At 42.9% G+C, this 23,732-nt stretch overlaps 1 protein-coding gene across 8 annotated transcripts in view; it reads right to left on the reverse strand.

Moving 5' to 3' along the window:
• Nucleotides 1-23,305, reverse strand: part of Akain1 (A-kinase anchor inhibitor 1) — a 65,230-nt gene extending 41,925 nt beyond the window's left edge. The window contains exons 1-3 of one of the 8 annotated variants that reach the window (XR_015444654.1): nucleotides 23,118-23,305; nucleotides 18,268-18,492; nucleotides 3,916-4,016 (exon numbers count right to left, since the gene is read on the reverse strand). Coding sequence is in view for 4 of the 8 variants with exons in the window: in XM_087194542.1 (XP_087050668.1) it covers nucleotides 3,927-3,969 (43 nt within the window). In the remaining 4 variants the exon portion in view is untranslated. Of the gene's footprint in view, nucleotides 1-287; nucleotides 520-3,915; nucleotides 4,017-18,267; nucleotides 18,493-22,993 lie in introns of those variants that run through there. The other 7 variants (XR_002397759.2, XR_002397758.2, XM_087194542.1 and 4 more) reach the window with 7 other exon arrangements.
• Nucleotides 23,306-23,732: the final 427 nt, after the last annotated feature.

The raw sequence follows: 23,732 nt of genomic DNA on the forward strand, positions 1-23,732 counted from the left end.
GGGCCGGGCCGCTTGGCGGCTGCCACAGAGGGCAGAGGCGAAAGCGCTCCCCACGCCCCGCGCCCCGCGCCCGCGCCCCGCCAGCGTCCCGTTCCCAGGGTCCCCGGGCTCCGGCGGGCGCGGAGGAGCGGCCGGGACGACGCGGGCAGGGCTGGGGTCGTCTGAGGACCGGGGCCCGCGGCCGACCCCAGGCGCCCCAGGTCCAGACGGCGCCGAGGTCCGAGGCGGAGGCCTGTCCTCCCCTCCCTCCCGCCTCCCCCGCCTGGACTCCAGGGAAGAGAGGGTACCTGGGGCGAACACCATGGCGCCTCCCTCGCTGAGCCCGCTCGGGGCCGCAGCACCTCGGACAGCGCCGCGCGGTCCCGGCCCGGACAGCCCGTGCGCCTCCCTCCCGTGCAGGCGAGCGCCCGGAGCAGGACGGAAGGGGAGGGAGGGAGGGACCGCCCAGCTGCCCGGCAGGGGACGCCTCAGGGCTTCCAGTTACCCGCTGCCGCTCGCTCCCGGACGCCGCACTGACCTTTAGGATGAGTTTGTCTCTTCCCTAGAGGCCCACTCCGAGTCCTCCGGGCTCTGAGTAGAGCGGAGGGGCCGCCGGGTCCACAGGTCCCTGGGGTCCACGACTTCTCTCGTCCAAGTCCAGGGACCCCCCTGCACTGCGCGAGGCCGGCGCCCCTGCCCCAGACTGGCCTGCAGGTCCTCACCTGAGTGTTTTCCCCTCCCTCCCGCAAATGGAAACTGTGCCCCTGATGCCCAGGAACCCCTAAAAATGCTGGGGCGTCCCCATCCTCCCTCCATGCTCCTACCGGTGGCTCATTTGAAGATCCTGCTCTGACACCGTGCACAGCCCTAATTAGCCGTCACCGGGCCTGGACAGGAGTCACAACCCCGGAGCCAGACACATGCAGGGCCCTCCCGCCCCAGGTGCCAGGTGCTGTGGGTCTCATCCTCTATTTGTGCAGCTGAACAGGATTTTCCAAGAACAAAGGCGATCGGGGTCATCTCCAGTGTTCTATGGAATTTCTTCGCTTGCACCTGCCTCTCCCTGGAAAATACAGCTATTCTGAAAATACAGTATTTCTTAATAATTTGATCGGAAGTCATAAGTTTTACCCTCTTTTGGCAAACATAACGCATTCAAACAGCCTTGTTGGCACAGGTTTGATTCAAAGCCATCTGATGGATTGAAAACGCAAATAGTTTTACAGCTCTGGAACTACAGTTGCACAGTTGCACGGAGGAACCTGGGCTGCTCGGTGCAACACACACAACACTCAGCACCTGGCAAACCTCAGCCCTGGGCGATGGGGTCTGCCTCAGCTGCAGCAAGGTGCCAGTGGGCTGGCGGGCAGGGTGAAGCACGCAGGAAGGGACAGTGTCCTCTCCTGCTCCATGTCAGCAAAGCCAGAGACCAAGGATGCTCTGCCTTCTCTGCTTTATCACATGGGAAGTGAGCATGATGGAAACAATCCTTCAATGGTCTCTTTCTTTTAACACATTTAAAAGGGCTTTCTTTTAGAACCTTATTTTTAAATGGGATTTATTCTCCTAATGCAAAAACAACTACCCACAATGAAGTTCATGAAAAAGTTGTATTGTAGAGAAACAGAGAAAGAACTTAGAGATCAATGAGATCCAGACACAGGTGCGACATCTTCACCATTTCCCACTGTGTGACCGTGGATGAGTAGTTTAACCCACCAGTCACATCTGCAATATAAAGACTGAGGGGCTGGGGATTTAGCTCAGTCGTGTGAGGTCCTGAGTTCAATCCTCGGTACCAAAAAAAGAAAAAAGAAAGGCTGAGGTATTTTGAAGGTTTTTATGAGGATTAGCATTGATGTGGGTCAGTGAACTAATGGATTAATGAAGGGGCAGCACAAACTCCAACTCATTCCAGGAAGTCACTGCCACCTGGGAATAGGGGATGCGCTACGGAAAGGCAAGATACATACGGGGCTTCAGTCCAGTAAGGTAGGTGCTCAGGTTCTGCATTTGTAACCACCTCCCACGCATAGGAGCAGCTGGGCCTGTGCTAGCCCTTGAGCAGCAAGAGAACAGGTGTTTCCGCATCTTAAAAAGAAAGTGCACATCCAGGCCCAGCCTCACAGCTTCTCTGGTTAAGCGTTGAACAAAGAAGGAACCTGTTCGGTCCTCATAGGCTCCCAAGTGAGAGAGTGCCAGGATGGTGGGAGAAACAAAGAATGCCTGAAAATGGTCCCAGAGCTCCTCGGCTACTTCAGCAACCTCTTGTGACAGCAAGAGGTAATGCGATCTTAGAGAAACCAGAGCCACAGGTCAGGGACAAAAGGAAAACTTCTCAGACCCATCCTCAGCTCTTCTTTGCCCTTCACCCTGCATCATTTCATTTGTTCTACTCCTAGCACTTGCACCTCGCCAGAGGCCAGCACATTCTCAGCCCAATTTCTGCACATCTAGAGCTCCATATAAAATATAATGCAGCTATTACATATATGACAAATTGTGATATGTAAACATACAGTTTATAATGTAAAGTATGCATAGCATATTATATATATAAATATATAAATATGTGCAATGTAAATACACTGATATGTAATATATTACGTATAGTTATGCATTGAGCATATGTGTGTTATATAAAATATACTATATACTGTGTATTATACTGTTCATAATATAATATTATATGATATGTTGTTCCTATTATATATATACTATTATATATAGTACCACTATATATAAGATTATGTATAATAGGTATATATTATGCATAATGCATATATAATATACTATACACAATCTGCATAACATATATCATATGCAGTATGTATATTGTGCATAGTATAATGTATATTATATAATTATGCCATATACCAATTAAACCATTAAATTATGCTTCCATATTTTTTATTATATATATATATATATACACACATTTTTTTTTGCAGGATGCTAGGGAATGAACCCAGGGCCTCACACAAATAAGCATAAGATAGACGCCCTCAGACCTTGTTTGTATTTTAGTCCGAGCAATTCATTTTATTCCCAATAAAACCAAGTCACTTTAATGGCATGTTTTATGGCTTACTTTAATATTTCACCAGTAAATTTTCTGTTCAATAATAATACCTCCAATATTCACTACTACTGAAGTTATTCTGTTAATTTTACTTATATACCCTTGTAATTCTATTATAGTATTTTTACATCTGGATCTAAATGACCAACCTAATAACAGAACGCCTAATAGGAAAATGAAGTTCCTTTCCCTTCTACCATGACACGAACCAGGCCTTTGGGGGAATCGCCCCATGTGAGGCCCACGTTCTCAGTGCAGTTCCCTCTGTCTCTTTTAAGTCCCTCCTCTCGGGGCGACTCACCCTTGGCTCACAGAGCCTGCTGCATTTGAACACAGCCCCCACTGGTGCAGTAGCCACCACCGTCATGCGTCCCACTCTGCCTCTCGGCGCGGCCTCTCCTGCTCACCGGCGGGAACAGTGAGCAGATGCAGGACGGTTAGCAAGCTGGAAGAGATGCCCCAGCTTTGCGATTCTGGAGCTGAGCTAGCCGGACACTGCTACTTCTAGGGCTGCTCCACTCCACCCAGTGCTGAGTGACAGAGGAGGAGCAAGGCGGACATGTCCCCTAATTGAACCAGCACTTTCATCTGGAGATCTGGGAGAATTTTTTATACAAAAATATACTACACAAGTGGGTACTTGTGTAGTAGAATGCAAAACTCACGTAACATAAAAGCATTAAACGAGCGATGCCGAAAAGTGTCCGTGGCTGACAGCAGCTTTGTGCTGTAACTTGCCAACTTCCCCCACCTCTCCCCTCACGCCCATTCATTTACACTGCTCTGTCTTTAGAGCTCTGGCAAACAGAAAACTCGGAAAGCCCATTCGGAAACACTCCCGCTGCGCCAGTTACCTGCAGGATACCTTGGCTCCAGGCGTACATTGAGTCTTCCCACTCCATACTCATCCTGGATACGTTACTGGATCAAGTACATTTTAAGATGATTTTAGCATCTGCGGGGACAATTGAAATAGACTGAAAAGAAGCATTTTTATTATGGAAAATTACACTGTAATTCTTGTTGTTGTTGTTTTACACCTAACTCCAAAATATCTTGGCTTGTAGATTTTGAATGACTGTGGAAATAAAATATTGGAAAAGAATTCTTCCTCTTTTAAAGGCTGCTTGTAGGACACAGAGGCAAAGTAAAGCAGAGCTAAGAAAAGGAGCAAAAGAATGTGGTACAGAGAGGCACAGGCATAGGAAAACTGAGATAGGAAGATGTCAGAGCATTAATGCTTGTGCTATCCAGTCTGTATGTCTTCAAAGGGGGTGAGGGGAAAATACACACAGAGAAATGATATCAATGAAAGATAAAAAAGAAGACAGGTTGAGTAACGGAAAAGGAGGAACAAACATGATGACTATTCTATGTCAAAAACAGTGAAGCAGAGGACATTTTAAAACGCTGTGGGCTTGGAGAGTCCAGGGAAATGTGTCCTGCAGGGTTCTTTAAAAAGGAAAATAAAAAGCTACAAATTTCTGAAAGAAAAATATCAGCAAAATTTTCTGTTGGGAAGAAAGTACATGAGAAAAGCTTAAACTTTATATTGCTTATGGAAAATGAGTACTTTGCTGAAAAAATTTAGTTTTGTTTTGAAGACCTTTTTTCTCCATCAAAGAGGTATACAGCCACATTCGTGTTTGTAGAAACAGCACTCTCAGACTGTCAAATAAAACTAACTGATTCTACTGGATTATAGAAGATGGAAAATAGCAGAGGACAATATTCAAATCAAAACCAACTTGGTTAGTTTTTAAGGAGCAGCAGAAAGCATTCAACTCATTCAGCACTCAATTCATCTTCAAAGCTGTGACAAGACATTTTAATACTTTATTCAATACATCCCAGTATGTTAATCTGTTGTGTATAGGTTCCACACTAAGTCAATTTTGGAAGAAAATAATTGGGAAATAATTCAAGAGGGAAAAATGAAAAGAGGAAAAGAGAGAGGTAAAAAGAGATGAAAAAGGAATAAGGAAAAGAAAGCAGGAAATAGAAGGAAAAGCACATATAAGGGAGGGAGACACAAAAGACGAAGGAAGAGGAATATTGAAATATGTAGAAAAAAATTAAAAACAAAAGGAAGAATCAGGCCCAGTGGCACATGCCTGTAATCCTTGCTTCTGAAGAGGCTGAGGCAGGAAGATCATAGGTTCAAGGCCAGCCTGGGCAGTGAGACTCTGTCTTAAGATTTTTAAAGAGTTAAAAAGGGCTGAGGCTATAGTTCAGTACTCCTAGATCAAATACTAGTATTGCAAAACAAACAAAAAGAGAAAGAAAGATAATAACTTTATTATTTTGTATTGTATATTATGGTTTAGATCTAAAATTTTCCACCCAGAATCTCAGGTGCTTAGAAGTGGGCTTTTTGAAGGTGGTTGGATCACAGAGGCACTGTGCTCACCACTGGATTAATCCACTGTTGAGTCCCTATCTAAATGGGTTATTAGGAGGCAGGGCCTGGTTGGACGCAGGTCACTAGGGGCAGGACCTGAGGGCGTTCTTGTTCCCAGCTCCTCCCTTCTCTCTCTGCTCTCGGCTGCCACAGGTTGAGCAGCTTACCTCCACCACGCCTTTCTGCCTTGGACTCAACCAACCGGGGACTAGATCTTCTAAACCCATGAGCCAAATTAATCTTCTCCTTTGAGTTATGGGGGTTGGCACTGTGTCCCAGCAAGGGGAAAGCTGACTAATACAACCTTTGACAGAGGGATCCTAAATACAGTCCACATTGAGAAACTGAATGTCCTTCTCCTATCCTGTTCATGTGGGCTGGATGTTTAAGAATAAATTTAATCATACCTTTGAAAACTCTAATTTTTAAAGCGATTGTTCAAAGCTCTTTATCTCAAGGCCTAAATTCAGAATCGGGAGTCATTACAGAATAATTTAGGTACTGGAAAAGAATTGTTCTTTAGATTATGGTACCTAAAATCATAGCAGTAGTGGCTTATTCATTACTTTTTAGCTTAAGAATTAGCTGGAAAGGGCCAGGGATTTAGCTCAGGGGTTCCGCCACCTGCCTCAAAAGTGCAAGGACCCAAGTTCGATCCCTGGTACCAAAAAAAACAAAGAATTAGCTGGAAACCTGAGAACTTCTTGACAACATTGATGAATGCAAAACTTCCTTAGGTGTGACACAAAAAGCACAATTATAAAACAAAATAACAGTCACCTTGAGCTGCATCAAAATTAAAAACTTCTGCTGAAAAACAGTAATAAATAAAATGCAAGGGTAAGCTACAGACTAGGAGACAATATTCACAATATGTACATGTAGCATATATATTCATAACCCTTGTAGATCAATAAGACAACTCAAATAAAATTTGTGAAAATATTTAAACACTGGGGCCAGGGATTTAGCTCAGTGGTTCCGGCAGCTTCTTCACAAGTGCAAGGTCCTGAGTTCGATCCCTGGTACCAAAAACAAACAAACAAACAAAATATTTAAACACTGACAAGAGGAATATAATGCTAATGGCCTAGAAGCCCTTATAGACTTCTCAAGGCCATTAGTTATCAGAGAAATAAACAAATTAAAACCTCAGTTTGTACATATCATAGTAAATTAGCAAAAATTAAAAGACTGACAAGGCCAGCTACTGAGAAGTGAAGTAACTAGAACGTTCACATATACTGGGAGAAGGTAAAATGTTACAACCACTTTGGTAATTTCTTGTACCATTAAACATACACTCATCCCAAGACTTGGAGATTCCAGTCCCAGGCAGTTACTCAAGAGGAATGAAACTATGCCCACCAAATACCCAAGAATGGTGACAGTAGCTTCATTCATCACAGAGTGAAAACAACCCACAGGCCTATCAACTCATGTATAGCTACCCAGACTGCAGTATGCACCTGCAACAGTACAAACATTGAAAACATTGCTAGGAAAAAAGAAGCCAGACAGAGCAGAGTGTACAGTATACGACTCAATTTATATGAAATTCTAGAAAAGACTAAACTAATCAGGAACCAACAGAGAGCAGCTCGGTGATTGCCTGAGTCCTGGAGTTTTGGGAAGTGGATTGGGATTGATGGGGAAGGGGGACAGGGGAAGTTTTCAGAATAAGGAAATGTTCCACATTTTAGGTGTAGCGGTGGTTATTTGGATGCACACACAAGTCCAAATTCATAGACCTGCACACTTACAATGACTGCATTTTACTTTGTATAAATTGCACTGCTCTAACGTTGATCCTAAAATCAGTCTGTAACAATCTAATATTTCTAATAAGTGGAAATATGAGAGAATATCCTACAATGGAAATTGTTGAGAGCTAGAATTAATTATAAATGTATTCTAACTCAATCTTTCCTAATTTTGAAGTTTTCATCTAAAATAATTTTACATTTCCTGCTCAACACTTTTGCATTATGATGTCTAGCCAATGTGAATGATTGAAACATAAGTAAATCGATATAATGTTGCAAATGAAGAATAAATATTACTCTTTTCTTTATTCACTTATTCAACATCTGCTAGTCTGTGCTAAAAATACCAATGTATTAGATACTAAAGACTAGGAGACCCTCTAGCATTTCAGAGCCCAGAAGTGGAGAAAGAAAATGAAGAGAACAGGAGCAAGGAGGAAAGAACACTGAGATGCCACTACAACCAAATATTTATCGAGAAATCAGAGTACAGATGAGACCACCGGTACCAACGGGATTCCAGCACAGGAGAAAGGAAATTAGCCAACAGGAACTCTGTAAGGGAAGATGAAAATAAGAAGTCCTTCTGGACTGGAAGCTGTAAGGTCAAAAGTCCAGCTCTGTGGGAGCAAAGAAGTAAGAAAGCTGGTGGGACTGGCAGTAGGATTTCTGAGTGAAAGCATCTGTATGTGGAGACAGGCTGGATGCAACAGGTCTTGAAAAGCAGCCTTGTAAATGACTGCTGACGGACCAGCAGAGAGGAGGTGAGACATGTGCAAGAAGGAACTGTGGGTTGTTGAGTGAAATTAATGGTTTCACCACGGGTAACTCCTTTTTACCCCTATGTACCAACAGTAGACATGTATACATTTTGAATGAATCTTATTGTTTTAGAAAGAGAGTAAATTCAGTTCAGATGATAAACTATGAAATTCTTGGCATTTCAGTATCAAAGTAAGCACTTGAAGTTTGGAGCAGATACTGAAGTCCTGAAAGCCAAATCTTTCAACAATTACGAGCCAGGTGAGAAAAAAATGTTTGAGTCCTAGCCTCATGGGCTCACAGAATAAAATATATAAGACAAACAGAGTTAGGGGGAGAACCAAAAAAGCATTTCCTAGTTTTTCTACCCCAGAGGAAATTTGTTCCAGTTATTTCATTTTGCTTGAAAACTCATCCTGTGTTTTAGGGCAAGAATTTTTGTTTTTTACTGGAAAGGATATGAGGGTCATGTTTAGCAGGTGGTACAGGCCTCCAAAGGACTCTGTCTCATGACTACTTTCCAAGCAAGGAGAAGCAGGACCTGGAGGTGAAAATGCCTGCAAGCCCAAATGAATTTGGAGAAACCCCCAGACTTCCAGCTGACTTCTAAGGATATGTGTAGCTCAGCAAAACCTTGTACCCCCTGAAAATTTCCTGGCTGATTCCAGAGGGATAAATATCAATACTGGAGTGTGCTGTCTGGGCAGAACTTGAGGGCCACCTGAGAGCCCCCTCCTCAGCCCCAGGGGAGAGCAGAACAGGACAACGCTGGTTTACACAAGAGGGCTTGGATTCACAGGGGGGCTGAAGAGGGGAACAGGAAGTGCCAGGGCAACTAGAGACCACGGCGACATGTGGCTTTCTAAGATGAACTCCCGTGAGAAAAGAATAAAGTTTCCCCTCAACAGGAACTCCTGCAACTTCCACCTCGGAGGAGAATCGAGGGTGTCTGCAAACTGGAGGCCCACACCAAGAGATTAGACACAGGCTCTGGGGAAAGCCGCAAGGTGGAAATCCTAGATTAGCCATCTGACATTCTGAATTTCACTCAGAAGTCAATCACTTTGATGAAATGTGCCTAGAAATGTGCTTAGAAGTTACTACGTCAAGTTTTCTATTATCAGACATGACAAAAAGATTAATGTTACAGTAAATAAAGAAATCTTTCCCCACATATCTGAGTGTGTGGCTGTGAATTTCCTCTAACCTTCGTAAGATCGCTGAGTGCTTTCTTACTACATCCGCACAGCAGCCTGGTTGTCTGAAATGCTCCTCCTTCCAGCCCACACAGCTGGCTCCTTTGCATCAAAGGCAGTGTGACTGTTCCTCCTCAGACAGTTTTCTCCTGTACCCTACTTTGGTAGAGCCAAAGTCCCCCACCCATCCACCCACCACACATAAACACACACCCCGAGCACACGACCCTCCATTCTCTATTTAACAGTTGTTTGATTTCTTGCTTAATGGCTATCTTACAGTGTGACATGGATATATCTATAGGGCAGATACCTTGCTTGTTCTATCATCACAATATTCAGCACCCAGCACACTCTTAGTTATGTAGTAGTTGATCAGCCAACACATGCTGCATGACTATGCCAACCTTGATGCTAAATTCTCTGCCCAAACTCATCTTAATCTCAAATTTATATGGGGTAGATGCTATTATTATTCTTATTCTAAAGATAAGGACACCGAGGCATAGACAATGAGTAGCTTTGCAAAGGTCATGTAGCCAGGAAGGGTAGAGGCAGTGTACACTTCCCTGACAAGGCACCTGACATCTTTGTTATGACGAAGCCCTTGGGTGTTTCATGCACTGCTCTGGTACAGGATGGACTCAGACAGGAGTGCACTAATGAAATGGAGTTTATGCATAAAGCTAAGATATTGTGAGACTCCTCGGTAGCTTGCCTTAACTTCAGAGGCTGGGTTACCATGATCCCTCACCAAGGGCAAGGCTCCTGGAAGAGCTGATCTCTGTCACACACGTGGGGCTCAGAAGGATGTGCAGAGTGGCTCTTTTATTCAAGTTCAAGTTACCTTTGCCAATCACATGGAGCATAGCTTAAGGGGGTGAAGGAAGTGGCTTCTACATGCCATTACCTGGTGCCACTTGCTTTCGAAAGTCTCCATCCTCACTTTCTGGGGTGACCCTTCTCCCGAACATGAGTGTCCTCTCCCTCAAGCAGAACGCGCTGCTCACCCTCTGCCCCACTGGACAATAGTCAGTTAGCTTTATCCATTTGCTGGACATGGCTTGGGCTCCCAGTGTGTGCAGCAGGGGTGAGGGAAGGCTGCCTCTGGACCAGGTATCGCAGTACTGGGCTTTTTGCACAACCAAGGGTGACTTCTCGGCTTAAAGCCCATGTGACAGAGGAGCTTTTGCCTCTTTTTCTTCTTAGTCTGTGGACCACAGTCAGTCGTTAGTAATAAAAAGCACCAAGTTGAGACAAAAATAAGGGATACCTGGCAAGTACGCAGTTCTTTCATTTGCTACTCCACAGAAATCATTGGTGCTCATTGTATCCCAAGCACTGATCTGGTGTTCATCAGGAGACAGAATTAAACCCTGACACCTCATTGCATCCTAGGGTAGAGGGAAATGCAGCACGGAGAACAGACCTGAGGAAATCTTCACCCAGTCTGAGGGCTGGAGGATAACAGAGAATTCACTTCCTGGGATATTTACCCTCTCATCTCTGAAAGCCCAAAGGCCGTACTAAGCTATGCAAACACATAGCAGGTACAATGAACGTAGTTAAGGCCCAATTTTTAAAATGGGGTTGTGGTCCTGGTCAGAGTAAAACACACCCCGCCTGTCCTTCAGACCCCCGTCCCCAGGGAAGGGTATAACCGCTCGCTGAGTCCCTTAGCAGGTCCCCCTCATCAGAGTTCCCCAGACAAACAGGACCAACAGCGCAAATGCAGATACAGAGGAAGCGTTTACTGTGGGATCAGCTCCCGCAACTGTAGAAACTGAGAAGACCTACAAGTCTCTACCCACCAGTTAGAAGTCCCTGATGGTATAATTCAGTCCAAGCCCTGAAGCTTGATGCAACTGTGTAAGTCTCCACCTCAGAAGGCCTGAGAGCCCTGACGGTGAAAGCCCGGTCCAAGTTCAAAGCCCAACAAGATGAGCACCAATTTCCTAGGGCAGGAGGAGAGGGAGGTCCCAGAGGGAATCCGGGCTGCCTCTGCCTGCAGGCCCCACTCCAGCCCCAGCAGAGGGGTGATACCCACCCCCCACCCCCCGGCGAGGACAATCTCTTCCGGAGACGCCTCCCAGCATGCCCGGAAATAAAGGTCTATCTAGGCATCCCTGAGCTCACTCCACTTGCCACAAAACTAAACACCACTCCCTGTTCCTCGCCTCACACCACACAGTCAGTGTGCTGCCTTCCAGGGCGAGCTGGTAAGCTCCCAGCAAGTGTGAGGAACTTTCTCAGGCCCCTCAGAAGGCATGGTTCCAAGAACACTCTAGGAATGCAGACACATTTGTTTGCTCCTAAAGAAATACAACTTCTTCTGAGCACTTAAATGACAAACCAAGGAATACATTCATATTATCTTACTGAAGTATTTTTCTAAATACATTTTTATTTCATTCACTTTCCACATGAGTTTTGGTACTTGAGAAAAAAAATACCTATCCAGCATTATGGTGCACACCTGTGAACCCAGGTACTAGGGAAGCTGAGGCAGGGAGATCACAACTCCAAGGCCAGCCTGAGCAACTTAGTGAGACCCTGCCTCAAAATTTAAACTAAAAATAAAAATAGAAAAGGGCTGGGGACATAGCTCAGTGGTAGAGTATCCCTAGTTTTAATCCCCAGAACCATACAAAGAAGTGATAAGGATACCAAGAAGGAGGAAAACAAGGAGGAGGAGGGAAGAAAAGGAAAAAGAAAAATTAATTTCCATGACCTGAAAAGCTATTCTGTTTTGGGGGATAATGTCCTTATTTCCATTTTGAGTGATCATTTTATCACATTAAAGTGATATATGTTTTAAAACCAAGGGCTGGGGATTTAGCTTAGTGGTACCACACCTGCCTCGAAAGCGCAAGGTCCTGAATTCAATCCCCAGTACCAAAAAAAAAAAAAAAAAGCCAAGTTGAATTCATATGACAGACTAGAAAACAATCATGTAGAAGATGGGAAGATAGAAGTAACTTACATCTGCTTTTGAATATAAGCTATGAGAATGTAGGGATATTCCCGAGCTTCCATTTTTGAAATGCTAAAATAGAGAAATTAATACTAACACACAGATTTGGGGAGAAAATTAAGTGATATAACAAATAACGAAATATAGTGCTTGTTCAATGTACAACTTGTTTTTGCTGTTACATATGAAGTTTTATGACTAGGCTTAAATTGTAAGCCTAAGAAATGTTTTCCTCTGTTTCTTACAGAAATGAACTGAAAATAAATGAATGTGAAATCACTTTTACATGGTATGGATAAATAATAGTTAAGATTATTCATTGAATATTCACTTAACAAATCTTTGGTGAATACATTTCATGTGCAAGACAGGTTTTTTTGTTTTGGTTTGGTTTTGGGTGGTTTTTTGGTAGCAGGGATTGAACTCGGGACCTTATGATTCCAAGGGAGGCATCAGAACCACTGAGCTAAATCCTCGCTTGGCCCACGACAGAGGTTTAATTGCCAGGTGAGATGTAAAATAGGACCAGCTCTCTGCTCTCAAGAAGGGTACATTTTAATAAAGGAAAGAGGCATACACATAAGTCATTATATTAAAAGGCAGAACAGAATTAGATGCTGTAAAACAGTGTAAAGAAAGCCCACCAAATTCAAACCATGCATATATTAGTTCCAACTTTATAAGAATGAGTTTTACACTAGTTAAAATCAGAAAAATACAGGCCAAAATAAGGTGTAGAGGTTAACTTTAATGGATAAATATCTATAGTTACATGTGGCTCCAAGCAGAAAAAAGCACACAGTAGACACTGGTTGTAAGATCTGGGCGTTTGAATGAACAGTAGCCCCACACAAAGAAAAACACAAACATCACTGGCATTGCCACGCTTTTATTTTTGAATAAAATAATCGCATTGCCTACTGAGTGCTTATGTAACCCACCACGCACATGCACTTCCATGAGGTGTACATTATATTATGGAGCCAGCCTTGCAAAGCTAGTGAAGGACAGTGACTGCTGCAGACTTGGGAAGGATAACATGGGTTCCCATAATTCACATCGCAACAAGGAGCAACGTATGTGACTGGGAAGAGGCCCTGCTAATGATGGCTCCCTGCCGTCTTCTCTCCTTGCCTTTACGTGGCTGGCTGCCAGAGGGAAGCCTGCATTCTGTCCTACTTTCCTATTGGAAATTGTCCCCAGGAGAACAAGAGAAGGGCTGTGACTTCTGTGCTGCCCGTGACTGGTAGCCAGCCGGCCTCTCTGCAGGTGAGAATCACAAAGCCCTTTGGTTCGCAGCTCTAAATCATATTCTAAGCCAATATCCAATGCGCCAGTAAGAAAGACAATATTTTCATCTCTGACTGACTCCTTGCTTTATCTCCTAATTGGTTCAAAACTGCTGAAATCTGAGCATGAGCTTAGACACAGACTACCTGCGAGAACTTTTGGCTCCAAGAGAAGTCCGTGATCTATGGCCCTGCTTGTAACATGGAAGCCAGGATGGAGACAGAATGTGGTATGCTCAGAGATTTTAGAATGGAAGGAAAATAAGATCATCTGTTCACGGCATTTTGATGAAACCCAGAGGACAAGTCCCAATGGTGGCACAACCAGAACTAGGACTGAGGGCCTCTGACTCCCACCCAGGCCAGAGAGGACCCCATCCCTCAGGAAAACCTTAGTCTTATTCCACTCTATTCATTCCTGAAGGAGAAGCAAAACAAAATTCGACTCTCTCACAGAGTGCTGTTCTCCAAACTATCCCAGCCATTTCTTGACATGCACACGTTGACTCATGATGCAGCAGAAAAGAGAAGTGATTTGTCCCCTTAAGAATAATGCCACCCTAAATACTTTGCCCTAAGGGGTTTTTTTCCTGGATCAGAGAGTCTTTCATTTCCTGTTATCTAGGTAACTGAAGAAGTATCTGCTGATGATTCATGATGACCAACTTCAGAAGACCCTTTAACAGTGCTGAGTCAGTGCCTTCCTCATTCTTTGAACTGCTGTAAGCCCCAGACACTTCCTTCACTGTCAGATGGCCTTGCCTCTTTCTCAGAGCATCTGAAGGCCGCTAGTGGTGGTGCCCTTCACCCCACAGCCAATAATACTACAAATTCAGCCACAACTACCACAGCCTCTCCTTCATCCTTCCAGGTGCATTGGAAGAGGTATCCCTCCTCTTACCCAAGGCCAAACCTTCAACCTGTCCTCAAATCAAATCCCCTCCTATCTTCTCAGATAAAAAGCCACCTCCAATTATCTCTGTTCTCACCATGGTCTTCTCATCTGCATCCTTTCATCAACACTTTACAAGTTTAATCTCTTCCAGACAAAGACAAAGCAGGGGCTGGGGATTTAGTTCAGTGGTTCCATTGCCTACTTTGCAAGCACAAGGTCCGAATTCGATCCCAGGTACCAAAAAAAATTTTTTTAAACTCAAAAAGCATCTCTTAATACCAGACTCACTTCTACAAGCATATTCAGGGCCAGACTAGATCCTTCAGAGAACCAAAGTATTTACTGTTCTTTCCTGCATAGAATTCCAATATTCAAATAAATATCCAAAGGCCCAGTAAAAGGATAGGGTATTTATTGACAACTCTGGAAGCTTTTGCTTTTGAATTTCCAAATACTAAATTCTTTCCAATGGTTTTCTGTTTTGGAGCTCCTGCTCTGTAAGGCTTCTAAGCACATACTCAAGTCTATTTAGTTGGTGATTCAAAATTTGACCCTTCTCTCTTATATTCACAAATGAAATCTACAACTTTTTGTCTCTATTTTCTCATTTCTCTTCAGATTATATCCTCAGTCTGACTTTGCCTAAATAATTCCATTGAAAAGGTTGGTACTAAAGTTGTTATTGACCAACTAGTGGGCAGGTAGATACGTGGTATGAGTTTTCGGGTGTTCTTTTCTCATTGTTTCTGTTTCCTAGTGCAATGAAATGCAAGCTCACTGACCTGGAATGAGAGATAAGGAGGAAAGCTTAAGGTGTGTTCACTATGAAATGATCATCTAAGAGAGTTGGGGAGCGAATGCAAATGAAAGCTAGGGTGATATCCAGGAAGCATCTTGTGCACACTTGAGGTAAGTAATCATAAAAATTGAGTTCATTTAGTATGGTTTTATGCCTTCCTCCAGTAAGACGTTATGCAAGGAACAAGTGGAGAGTTGAATTTAAGTAGGATTCAGGTTTTTCCAGAAAGAGAGAAGCAAGAGGACAAAGAAGTCAATCATGAATGCAAGGGAGTGACTGGAAAAATGTATGGAAAGAATATAAATTTGAGGAAGAGGGCAATGAGATCAAAAGAGGAGTTAAAAGCAGTGAAATGACAAAAGACCAATGGATTGTTGGTTCTGATGGTAAAACACTGGAGCAGTGTTATTAGAGGGATTGGACTGGAAACATAAGAATTGGTAGTAAGAGGGTAGTTGAGATTGACATTAGGAGGGTTACAGTTATTGGTAATGACAAATTCAACATTTCCAAGATGAAACTAGGTCAGTAAATCAAACCATCAAGCTTTCCCCTCACTGCATGCTTCAGTACTTGGATCCTTATAAACTCCCAAGCCATCTGCTTCTTTCACCTGTCACTCTTCTAGTCCAGCTACCAGCATCCTTTGCTTGGAAAACTGTAGCAACCTGTCAACCAGTCTCTCCACATCTAACCTGACCCCAACCAGTTCTCACTGTACCCAAAGTGATCTTTGGAAAACAAATAATCATGTCACCATTAATTAAAATGTCAATGGCTTGAAATCGCTCGTTGGATAAAGACCAAAACTCATGGGCACCCACACTGCCTATCTTTGCTGCTTCTCCAGCCATGTCTTACACAACTCCTCCCTCACCCTCGTCTAAGACATCTGGTCTACTTTGCATCTTGAAACATGCTTCCTCTGACAGCATGGGCAGATTGTCTTTCTGGAAATCAACCAACTCCTCCCTCCCTCCCTTCCACCTGGTTAACACCTTTATGTTCTTCAGATCTCAACTTAAATGTCCTTTGCTCAAGAAACACTTCTCTGATTCCACAGCATAGGTTAGAATCCCTTGTCATATTCTTTCTCAATTTTAATCATCTTTAATTTCTTTACAAGCTCCAAAATAGCACTGGTAAATGTTTTTATTTATTGTAACCCTAATGTCTAGGACTATCCTAACATACAATTAACAGTCATAAATATTTTCTCATAAATAAGTGATGGTGTCATTTGCATGTGTGTATCTAATGCTTCCTTTCCTCAGAAGCATCTTGCTGTATCTTAAGCTAACCATCCTCATTAATTTTACCTCATGCTTTTCACTCAATTCATGATCAAGTATGTGTCATGTGCCACAAGGAGGAGATTCAGAAATTAGTAAGTAGAGTCTTCATCCTCAATTTGTATGTAATTCAATATGGCAAATAGATATGGACACACAAAAACTTTGATCAGTTCATCCAAAGCTTACTGAGTGCTTATTAAAAGCCAAGATTTCAAGGCCCTAGAAGTGTAGCAATGAATAGTCCCATGTGGAGTTTATAATTATGACCAAACATCTGCTCAACAGGTAGAATTCTGGACCTAGGGTCTGAAAGCCTTTGATACCTTAGCACAGAATTGTGATTTTTATCCTGAAATTTAATCATTACAGTGACCTCTTGAGTAACATGTTATAGAAAGATCACATTGGCAACAAGAAGGAAGGATTCCAGGCATCACAATCAAATGTCATTGGAAAAGGATCTCAAAATCTGAGAACAGAATGCTCAAGGCCTAGAATAGGATAGGGGCAGCAAAGATAAAAAGTAAAGCATAGATCTGAAGGGAAGAATTAGCTTCCGAAATCTGATCACTACAGAAGAGGAAAAACTCAAAAATAAGGTTTTCAATTTGAAAGAAGAGCTAAATCGTAGAAGAAATATTCCCATGGAAACCACCCCATTGCACTCCTGAGCGCACAGCCAGATTACACATGCTGACCTCCTTGTGGTTAGGTGTGGCAATGCAACTGGGGACGATAAAGGAAGGCAAGTAGAAACCACATAAGCCCCACTTTCAGTCCTGTCCCCGCAAAACCTCCATTAGTCTACCTTCCATTCTCTCCCCTATCAGCCAGACGTCAGGGCAAAGGCCAATGGGGAAGAGAACTTCATCAGCTTGGGTCCCCAAAAGCAGAGCCCACATCCCCTCCTCACTGACAGTGTCACGTTAGTAATAATAATAATAATAAGCACCTATTGTGTTAAGCCACCAAGCTTTGGGATTTACTGAGCAGTTAGGGTTAACTTAACTGCAAAGGTGACACTGATTGCCAAGGATAGTGATTCACAGTTGATGCATAGGTAAAGATAGAAAGCTCAGTACAGGACAATTTTAGTTTGAGATTCTTTTGACATATCTAAGCAATTTGAAATCATGGTCCAAAAATCAGTAGAGACCTAGAGGCGAACATCTGCAAAGTTTGTGGAATATGAACTACTGGTCTATAGTGTATATTCCACAAACTTGTGAAGTCCTGGTCAGTCACTGCTTGATACAACAAAGAGAGAGGGCAGAGAGGAAGAATAGATGAGGCACTGAGGTAGGGAACATCCACATTTAAAAGAAAGCAGAGAAAAGTGGGTTCAGAAGGTAAAAGAACATGTTCTCAAATTTCTCCATGATTAGTACTATATAAAATAGACCATAATGTCCGGTCTTGGAATTCTAAGGACAGCTTATCTTTGATGAACTGGTCATTCAGTAAGCTGTTACTACTTCCCTCTACTATTAAAACTTTGACTCCAATCTGCTCACTAAAGCTTTGCTTCCCACACTGAGAGCTCGAAAATTCAATAAAACCATCTTCTCTACCAAAAATGCAAAATTAATCTGAATTTTGGACAACATTTTCAAACCTATGAGAGATTCCTGATGAGTTCTCTGATAACATTTTATGATCTCTTCGGTGAAGACAATGCCTTACCTGTCCTACCAACCTTCTACTTTTTGATTCCCTCTGAAATGATTCTCATACGCATTATTCACTTGATGCCCCAATTAAGCCCATACGATTGGTTAACACAGGTGGGGGTCCAGCCATGCTGACAAACTATCAAGAAAGGCACTGACCTTAGTATGAGGGTCACAGCAACTCAAAGCACACTCTGTGAGGCAGCAGAGCCATCTCCACAGGACAACTACAAGACAGATACACTCATTTCAGAGCACTGCTTCAGTCCCAGAGGTTATGCATTCATCAAGGGCCTGTAGTCTGTGAGTCTCGTGAGTCTTTCTAATGTGACATCAAGGGACATACTGCTTCCTGACTCTAAATCTGAGTCCCTGGAATGATCCCTGAAAGAGAGAGGAGTGAAAAGGAGTGAGTCCTGATAACAAGTAAAACATTTATGTGCCAACTGCACCACTCTTTGTCAAATGGCTCTACAGGGTTCAAATGTCTTCTGAGAAACTAACTCCTTACAGAGAGGATTGTGGTAATGCATTCGAATGCCTAAAGAAAGTAGCTATTTTGAAATCTTTCTGATTTAAATTGTTTTCTAAAAGAATTAGGAGTAATAAAGAAAAAAACCCTGCACTTCCAGATGAGTTCCCCTAAATTCCCATTTTGTTGAGGCCATCTCCTTCTCTAGTATCCCCAATTATTCTAAAATGATCAAATTTCCACACAGTTAAGATTATGAGTCAGCTTGGCAAGACTACGGTGACCAGTTGTGCAACTCTATTCTATGTATTGCTGTAAAAGTATGCTTAAATGTGATGAAAACTTTAAATGTGATCACTTCAAGTAAAGCAGATCACACTCCCTGAGGTGCATGAGCCTCATACAATCACGTGAATCCTTCAAGAGCAGAAATGGGGTTTCCTGAAGAAAGAGTTCTGCTTTCAGACTGCAACACGTAAATTTTGTCACAGTTTCAGCCTTTGGACGCAGGTCTGCAACATCAATTTTTATCTGGGTCTGCAGTCTGCCAACTTGCCCTGTGGATTTTAATCTTGCAAGTCCTCAACTGAAAAACTATCCTTCCTCTCCTTGCCCTCCTCATGTATATATACATTTCTACATAGAGCAATTATGCAAGAAAAATAAAAGGCATATGAACTGAAAATAAAGGCGAAAAGCATATCTGTATTTCTGCAGATAGCATATTAAAAATTACAAAGAATACATGTGTGCACACACATGAACACACATGCACACAGACACAATTACCTATTATACTTAATCAGCAAAGTTGCAGGTTATAAAGTCAACATGCAAAAATCAATTATATTTCTATATACCAGAAATCAAAGAGAAAAGGAAATTAAGGGGAAAAGTTTGTTTACAATAGCATTCAAAACATAACATACAGGGCCGGGGATTTAGCTCAGGGGTTCCACCGCCTGCCTCACAAGCTCAAGGACCCAAGTTCGATCCCCAGTACCGCAAAAAGAAAAGAAACACAACTCAATTTTTAAAAACTTGTCAAAGTATCTAAATAGACATTTCTCAAAAAAATACATAAATTACCAGCAAGCACATACATGAAAACATACTCAACATCAGTAGTCATTAGGGAAATGCAAATAAAAATCACAATAAAGTACTACATGATACCCACTAGGGTGGGTAGGGGATTTTTCTTAAAGGAAAATAAAAAGTATTGAGGAAGATATGGAGAAATCTGAAAATTTTACATTGCTAGGAGGAATTTCAAATGGTTCCGCCATTGTGGAAACTGGCTCGGTAGTTGGGTTTCAGTTCTGCTTTGGTCCCATTCCTTTCCATCCCATTTTTTCCTTTTGGAACGGGAATGTTTACCCTGTGCCATTGCATGTTGGCAGTGTTTAGCTTTCTCAGTTTTACAGGGGCTCAACGACTTGGACTGCTCGGCAATGCTCCAACCACTAAGACTTTGGTGACTCTTAGAGATGAACTAAGTACAGTTTACATAAAGAGATGTACCTGAGCCTCTTGGGGGCCAGGGGCAGAATGGTATGGTTTATATCTAGATGCCCCCCAAAGCCACATGAGCTTAAAGTAAGAAATTTGGAAGATGACTGTATTGTAGTGGCATTAAAGCTGACTGGCTGTTAAAAAGTGGGACCAAGTTGGAATCTCTCTCTCTCTCTCTCTCTCTCTCTCTCTCTCTCCCCCTCTCTCTGCCCACGTCCTTCCACTAGTCTACATAGGAGCCAGCTGATTATGGACTGAAACCTCTACAAACTAAGCCAAAATAATCCTTTCCTCCTTTAAGTGGTGGGTGCTGGATATTGTGTCCTGGTGATGAGGAAAGTAAGTAAGACACTAACTTTCCTATTGTGCTAATCTGAAGTATTTGGCAACTTAAAAGAGAAGCACTGGGTGTAACGCTTTTAGGACTTAGTTCATGCATGCTCAGCTGGCTCCAAGGCAGCATGGTGGCAGGGCATGGCAGAGGAAAGTGGTTCATCTCATTGGAGCCAGGAGAGGGAAAGAGAGAGAGAGAGGGAGGGACAGGGGAGGGGGAGGGAGAGGAGGGAAAAGGAGGAGAAAGAGGAGGAGAGAAGAGGAACCAAGGAGAGAAATATCTACCCTCCAAAGTCATCTCCCCAGTGATCTGCCCCTTCTGACCAGACCCACACCTCTAAACATGAGGCTTTTTGGGAACATTATAGATCCAAACCATAACATGTATGATTCTACTGACAGGGAAAATACAGAAAAAGAAAATCCACACATACAGAACACAAACCAGTGAATACTGAGTGAAGAGGAATGGAGCTCAACTCCTTGATAGATGTTTTCCTTTTGGAAAGATGAAAACGCATAGCATTCTGAATGCCACCAAATTGTTCGTGTTGAAATACTTAATTTTATTTAATGTGAAATTCATTCCAATTTTTTAAATTATGCACTGAGAAAGTGATCTTTAAAATAATACATGTGTAGATTATCAGCTTCCAGTTCAAATGGGAAATGTCGGAGGTTTTTTGCTTTTAGACTTTGAAATAAGATCATATCACTTAATATTTTTTAGCCCTTCCTGTGTACCAGGAATTTTGTTAGAAGTTTTATATACTTTAGCTTCTTCAAACTCAACATACTTGTGTACTTCATGTTTTAGTAATGACAGACTGCTCACATGATGGTATACAGCATAGCCTAGGGGTACAGTTTATGTAAGTATGTGTTGTTTGCACAATGAAATTGCCTAACAACATATTTCTCAGAATGGATCTCCATTGCTAAGAAGATAATGATTATAATAGCCATCACTGCCTTCAACTTAAGGGACAGAAGTTAGGTATGAACAAGTTAAATTGCTCAAAGTCATATAGACAAGAGGTGAACAGACCTTGGTAGATCATTTAGCTATTAACTATTATTTAGAAAAAGTTTACTGAGTGCTGTTAAATGTTATATTTTATCAATGCAGTAATATTGATAGTATAAAATTTTTTAAACATTTAAAGATTTTTAAACATTTTAATAAGTGAGTGCTCTCATTTGTATTGAAATAAATAGGCTACACGTCATAGTTTTACTTCAGACAACACTAAAATAGAGAAAGTTGATTTAAAGAAAAGATTTTAAATAATAATAGCTGACATTTATTGAACATTTACCATTTGCTAGGCACTGTGCTAAGGGCATTAAATATATTAATGCATTGTGTTAGTTACTTTTCTCTTGTTGCTGAGACAAAATACCCAACACCCAAAGTTAGAGGGGAAGGGGTTTAATTGGCTTATAGTTCATAGAGGTTTCAGTCCATAATCAGCAGGCTCCAAGGCAGGGATGGCAAACAGGCATCACAGAGAAACACCACGGCCGTACAAGGTAGCAAAGGCAACAAGAGAGTTTAACAGCACCTTTCTGCCCCTTTTATCTTATTCAGACTACCGGGATTAGGGCAGTGCCCAACTAACCACTCACGTGCAGTGGTTTAGTAATCACAGGCCCTTAACTCCTGCATCACACATTCCAGACTCAACTACCTCTGAAAAAGAAAGTCCTACTCATCTGCATGAGGGTTTGGGGGGACATCTAAACACAAACCATAACATGCATACACTCATTTATTTTATTAATTTTAATGCAACATTTGCAGGTTAAAATTAGGAGATGCTATTCATATGGACTGAAGTGTGGAAAATATTGGTAAAATTTAAAGAAATACCTTTTAAAGTCAAATTCAAATTTAATTCTAGGCTCTACGACTTAATAAAAGTGACTTAGCCAGGAAATTAAGATGGTTGTTATGACTTGTGTGGCCATTGTTGATAGTAATCACACCCTGAGTGTTACAAGTATGTTTGTTCAGACTTACATGTGGGTTCATAATTTTATATTCCATACCGAGGACAAAGCAAAAGTTCATCCTGGGTTTTAAACTTCAAATGATATTTAGATACTTACTACCTATAGTTCCAAATAAAGTCCATAAATTATAGTAATCTAGCGAATGGCTTTCAAAAAAAAGAATGAAATACATGATGTCATCCTTTCCCTCAGCAAAGACAATAATTTCCAGCTATCAGAGAATGGGAAGGGCTACGTGTTCTGCAGATTAAGCCCAAGATCTGAATGCAGTCTTAGGCTCCGCATGCAGCCTCCAGAGGAATGCTTGCTTTTTGAAGTATGGCTTTTTTTCCCTCGAGGTACATGTAGTTTAGGTGATATCAAAATACACCTAGGTTAGCATTATACTTTGGGGACTGTTCTAACCCAATTGATGGCCTGCCGTTCCATCAGAAAAGCGGCTTTGCTCCATCCCTCGCTCCCTGCCATCCTCTTCTCACCACCTGCCAAGAAGAAAAGGAGCCAGGTAATCAGGGGCTGAAACGTCCGAAACCATGGCCCAAAACGAACCTCCTCCTAGCACGCGGCAGGCGTTTGGTCACACACAGCAAGGAGAGGCTGACTAACACACGTTCCTTTCCCTCGCTTAAACATGGAAGGTATCCATCTGGCCGGGACTTCTCTATCTACCCACCCTGCCCACCAGCAGGTGGAAGTTCATCTTCAAAGACGTGGCCCTCAGAAGCTCTCTCCCCTGTGCTCCACCGGCTTTGCAGAGAAAAATGTCTACTCTCTGAGCTGCCGTTTTGTCTCAGAAGAACAGCACTGGCTTCACGGGATCGGAAGACTCCGTGAGAAGGCCTAAGGCGCCCTAGCTCCGAGGAGCAGCGTCCTGTCACGGTGGGAACCTCTAGGACAGTCTGTTCCACAGGCATGGAAGGCTTCACTGGAATTGCCTCTTAGCAGCTGTAAGACCTTGGGAGGGTCGGCCATCGCACGGAAAACCAGGGCACAGGGTGAGGCGCGCAGCGGGCGCTGTCCCTTTAAACACCGCCCCCCCCCGGGGGGGGGGAAGCCCACGGGAAGTGACGCACGCTGCCACGAGGTCAGCGTCCTCCGCCGAGCGCGGCCCTCGCTACAAAGGACTCGCCCCTCTGGCCGCCGACTCTCTCGAATCTGTCTCATCTCTCTTGACTCGGCTGCCCTGGTCCTTAATCGCTGCGCCCCAGCTCCCTCGCGCTGGAGCCTAGACCTGGCCCGGGCTCGCGTAGTGCGGCCTGCGCGTCGCCCGGACTCGACCTCCCCCCCG

The sequence above is a fragment of the Heterocephalus glaber genome, unplaced genomic scaffold (assembly GCF_053883595.1).
Source record: "Heterocephalus glaber isolate CG9 unplaced genomic scaffold, H.glaber_assembly_v1.0 deba00000331, whole genome shotgun sequence".
In the NCBI taxonomy this organism is placed as follows: domain Eukaryota; kingdom Metazoa; phylum Chordata; class Mammalia; order Rodentia; family Bathyergidae; genus Heterocephalus; species Heterocephalus glaber.